This window comes from Asterias rubens, chromosome 9 (genome assembly GCF_902459465.1).
Source record: "Asterias rubens chromosome 9, eAstRub1.3, whole genome shotgun sequence".
Lineage (NCBI taxonomy): Eukaryota > Metazoa > Echinodermata > Asteroidea > Forcipulatida > Asteriidae > Asterias > Asterias rubens.
This window is the reverse complement of record NC_047070.1, coordinates 8834351-8839596: the sequence shown is the minus strand read 5'-3', so window position 1 is coordinate 8839596 and position 5246 is coordinate 8834351. Positions and strand designations below refer to the sequence as shown.

Genomic DNA, 5246 nt, shown 5'->3' with positions numbered 1-5246 from the left:
CAGGTATCAAAAACCCTTCCAGAATAATCAAAATAGAGAACACTGTCTGGTATAACTAAAACTATGGTCAAGCCATAGACATACATGTATTTCACCCAATGATATATCTCTTGTGCCGTGTTCATTTTTTTCCCTTGCCTTAGTTTTTTTTCTTTAATTTATTTTTCTAGAGTCATGTGCCGCTGTGGTCTTAATGAAACAGCGGTATATAAATGCCTTTTTGTATTTTATTGTTTTTTATTGTATTGTATATGTGCCTTTTAGAAATCAGCCACATCGACCCTTATATGACCACTAACCAGAGGGCTCGGAGAAAAGCCTGGAGAGGACATACAACCCTAGCTGGGAATCAAACCTGGGCCACAGTGGTGAGAGGCGAGTGCTTTACATACTAGCCGCTCATTGTGATAACATTGCAAACTCACTGATGTCAATCCTAATGCTACATGTACAGTAAGGTTTGCGGTAACACCATGTTATGATAATCTCTAAAAGGGTTGCCGCCGTATCACGCTAGCTCTGCGTACGTATCTAACCCCTGGGGGGAAACTCCGATCCGTGTATTTGATTGGCTATCATATACTCGCAAAATTTGAAACGCTGTGCGTCTCCAAAAAGCTCAATACGCCGAAACGCGTGCGTATAAAGATGTATGTATTCACTTTTTTTGTCATGTAACACTTAATCTAAGGCAAGTTTATGACTTTGTTACACACAGCACTAACGTGTGTGCGACTAACACCCAACACAGAACGGATCAACCACAGGACTAATTGTAATATCCCTTATATTTGGATATTTTGGAGTTACACTTCCAGGGGTTAAGATCAAGCAAGGCATGCTGGGAAAAAATGGCGGGGTTAGATCGATCATCCCTGGGAACGAGGTTAGTTGGGATGGTTCTGACAAGAACCATAGGTTTCAACTCAACGTTTCGATTAGTATGCTCTAACGTAGAATCTCCAGAAGACGATCAGACCATTCAGAGATTATCATTACATGGTGTAATTAACCACAAACCTTACTGTATCATATTTCCACCATGCAAAGTATCAAATCCTACTAAACCCTATTGTTCCTTCAATGTTCACAGGCCAGGGCCGAGTCACTCCTGATCGAGTGTCACAGTGCGATTGACTCAGCGAGACTCAAAGCACAAGCTGAAGAGATCATCCACGGCACCGAGTTAAAAACCCAGAGTCAGCTGCGCATGTCAGAACTCGGCTATAATCAACGCCAGAATGAGGTGGAGATCAACAGATTAAACAAACTCTCCGATATTGAGGTAGATTAAGTGTTTTATAATTTCCACAGAGAAACCCTTTTCACACTGAATCCTACAGCCCTTGGGAGCCCATGAGTTGTTTGTGACCCCAGGGTAACCCTGGCACACTGTGTCCTTATTCCACAGGAAACATACTCTCCAATATTGAGGTAGATCATGTTTTGTATCATTGCCACACAGAAGCCGCTTCTGGTTTATCCTTATCTGTGTGTGGACAGAATATTAAAAAAACCACACATCCGGTTGAACTCACAACAGATGACCCATTGACCTCCGTGATCGTTACGTAAATAAACAGTGACCAATGAGTATGACAATCTCTCTTAAAACTGAAGATAAACCGTATCGAGTTTAACTCAGTGCTGTCTGAACACACGGTTAAAAAAAGGTTCACCGTGGTCATATTTTTGAGATATTGCTAAAAATCCTGAGTGAAATTATTCCCATGCAGGAAGGATTAAATTAAATTCAATTCAAGAGTAAAAATTATTTCCATACTCTCAAAAAAGAATAACGACAGTTACATGTATTCAGAGTAAAGCAAAAAATATCTTTAAGTAACAGTCAACATAAATAAATAAATAGAGTACAGGGCTGTTTTGGTAAGCATAAGCTTGTAAAAAACAGCCAGACAGACAAGAAAACAAGACAACCAGAAAGACAGACAAACAGACAAAAAGGACAGATGAACATAATACGTGACACATCGAGTTCTTAATAAAGGCAACAAGATGGCAGAACAGTTTAAGCAGTAAACGAATAACTCCTAACAGGAATATAATCTGAGAAAGCGCCTCTACGGTAACGCCTCATAGAGTTAAATTTTGGGAGGTAAAAAATGTTTTGTTTTTACATAACCACACTACTTCAGGGTGAAATGTTTCTCAAAATGCTTTATACTATCAAATGCTGCTGTAGGCTTCTTTACCAAAGGTTTTAATTACCATGCAGAGTGATTACCAAACGTTTACCTTCCCTTGAAAGGCAGTGGACACTTTTGGTAATTGTCAAAGACTAGCCTTCACAGTTAGTGTATCTCAACATATGCATAAAATAACTAACCTGTGAAAATTTGAGCTCAATCGGTCATCGAAGTTGTGAGATAATAATGAAAGAAAAAACGCCCTTATCACATGAAGTGGTGTGCGTTAAGATGGTTGATTTCGAGACCTCAAGTTCTAAATCTGAGGTCTCAAAATCTATGGCACTTCAGAGGGAGCCGTTTCTCACAATGTTTTATACCATCAACCTCTCCCCATTACTCATCACCAAGTAAGGTTTTATGCTAATAATTATTTTGAGTAATTACCAATAGTGTCCACTGCCTTTAAATGTGTTATTCAGGTATCTCAGTTTGACTCCATGGTGAATACCCTCGGGGCAAGTACCATTGCTGATATTGCCAACTCCGGACCAAAACTTCAGGTAAGTAAATTCCCTTCTTAGACATTTCTCAAAATCTCTGCTTGGGATCCAGCTCTGTCTGATGTTCGTACCACCACCATGTGCAAAATACATGCCGCCCCAAAAAATGATAATATCGAAGTCTTATATAGCGAATGTATCTACCAAACAAGGTACTCAAGGCGCTGAGTATATACACACTTTCAGAAAGATAGGTTATTGCAGTGATGAATTCTGAGACCCAATTATTTAGCACCTTATAAGGGTTTACAAGGTGGTACGGTGCATACAGCAGCCACAGCCAAGAACTCTGGGGCGAACCTCTTCTCTTTTCGAAAAGTGCACTGGGTTCTTTTACATGCAATACACAACACATGTATAGGCCTGATCTTGTTGTGTGTCTACTGTATACACAGCATGCGGGAGCCCAAGTCAGAGGCGGAGACCAAGCCGAGGTTTGAGAAAGGTCCCATTTATGCAGCCTCGCTACCATGGGCAGCGCGCCGTATCGATACCTCTCGTCACTAACCCCTGGGAGGCATGTACTGGGAAACAACTCTGATTGGCTCAGGAAATTGGTTATGCATTAGATGTCAAGTGCGTGCTTTAAGATATTTTTCTGTTGATCACGCCCGCGTTTTTTATGACACGAACACGTTTTTTAAAAACAAAAACAAAAACATTCTTTAAGACGAAAGACATGCGTGCGCGCGTAGAAAAGATTGAATAATGAATATGTCATTCATTTATGGTTCATTTAAATGTGCTAGCATAAAGCACATTTAAATTTGCCAATTCCAGGGGTTATGATCGAGCAATGCATAATGGGGAAAAAAATGGCGCGGTGAGATAGATCACCCCTGGGAACGAGGTTGCCATTTATGTACTGGTCATGAAACGCACTAAAAGCTTACCCATGTTTGTTGTTTACTAAAGGAAGCACACATAAGTGTACAAGGGTAAGCAGCTTTATGAACGTGTGAGGGCGCCCTTTGTTTAATGCGGAATATGTTATTGGAACAAAAGGTTTGAAACAATTTTAGATGTTAAAATCTTTGGCATGAATCAGGGCTCAGAATTAACACTGGACCACAGGCTCGAGTGGAGTGATTTTAGCGTTGGGCCAGTAAACCTCAGACTTGACAATTCTGTTCGTATTGTGTTTTTCAACTGAATAATAGGCTACCTCATTGTTTATATCTTTGTGAAAATGTTGACTATGAGTTTGATAAATATCTTTCAATTCAGTTAAGTATGAAAGGGCACTTTCACAATGAAAACAAGACACTGCTTGCTTAACTTATTTTGGTTTTATTTGTTTCCTTGACCTTTTGAACCACTTTTAAATCAAAGAGATGAACATTAAAGGGTGGCTGCAGTGTTTTTAAAAATAATTTAAACGATTAAACATGACTTTTTAAACCTGAATTGTTTTTATTTATTTGTTATTAAATGCACAAGTACTTTAAACATGGTTTTCAAGAGATTAGGGGAACCCACCCCGCCCCTAAAAGGGAGCCTTCATTAGCATAAACGTGACGTCATGTCGGGAACCTGAGCCGTCGGGCCCCCTGGCTGTGTGCATATAGAGACGTGTGCACTGTGTGGCCTGATACCTAGGCGCGTGTAGTTAGGGACCAGACTCTTTTTGCCGATGATATGTTTGAATTCCCGACGTGACGTCGATGGTAGGGGGGCGGTAACAATCCACGAAAGGGGGGGCATGACTTATTCGCTAATTACGCAAGTGAGATATGTCGGGGAAAAAACAAAACACATTTTATTGATGTTCAATACATATATCAGAAATAAATGACAGCAAAATTAACTGTTTTATTTTAATTCACTGCAGCATCCCTTTAAAGCACTGATAAAAATAATGCTTAAAAGGTGTCCATTTTAGTGTAGTCTTGTAACAAGCCGTTTTCTTTCCTATTCTGATATCACTTTGTAGGCAGAGCTTCTGGGGAGCCTTGGGATCGAGACTACACTCATTATGGATGGTAACAATCCTGTCAACTTGTTCAATACAGCCAAGGGCATGATATCAGGGCACCAGTGAGAAACCAACAAGGAAGGTCGGTATAATAATAAATGTTACCCAATGGGTATAGATACATAAGTGAATACCCATTGGGTATCTGATATCTGTTGACATATGTAGGCTGTATCTGACGTGTAGATCAGACCTTTAAAAAATAAACCACCAACCGCTACATAGGTTTAAAGACACTGGACACTATTGGTAACTGTCAAAGACTAGACTTTACAGTTGGTGTATCTCAACATATGCATAAAATAACAAACCTGTGAAAATTTGAGCTCAATCGGTCATCGAACTTGCGAGATAATAATGAAAGAAAAAAACACCCCTGTCACATGAAGTTGTGTGAGTTTAGATGGTTGATTTCAAGACCTCAAGTTCTGAATCTGAGGTCTTGAAATCAAATTCGTGGAAAATTACTTCTTCTTTCTCAAAAACTATAGCACTTCAGAGGGAGCCGTTTCTCACAATGTTTTATACCATCAACCTCTCCCCATTACTCGTCCCCAAGAA

General features: G+C 39.8%; 1 protein-coding gene across 2 annotated transcripts in view; it reads left to right on the top strand.

The window, feature by feature from the left end:
• LOC117295133 (major vault protein-like) overlaps positions 1–4948 on the top strand; it is a 42061-nt gene extending 37113 nt beyond the window's left edge. For both annotated transcript variants that reach the window (XM_033777699.1, XM_033777698.1), the window contains 4 exons: positions 1–3; positions 1094–1285; positions 2630–2710; positions 4644–4948. The exon at positions 1–3 is cut by the window's left edge and continues 178 nt beyond it. In XM_033777699.1, the coding sequence (XP_033633590.1) occupies positions 1–3; positions 1094–1285; positions 2630–2710; positions 4644–4751 (384 nt within the window). In that variant the 3' untranslated portion in view covers positions 4752–4948. The remainder of the gene's footprint in view (positions 4–1093; positions 1286–2629; positions 2711–4643) is intronic.
• Positions 4949–5246: the final 298 nt, after the last annotated feature.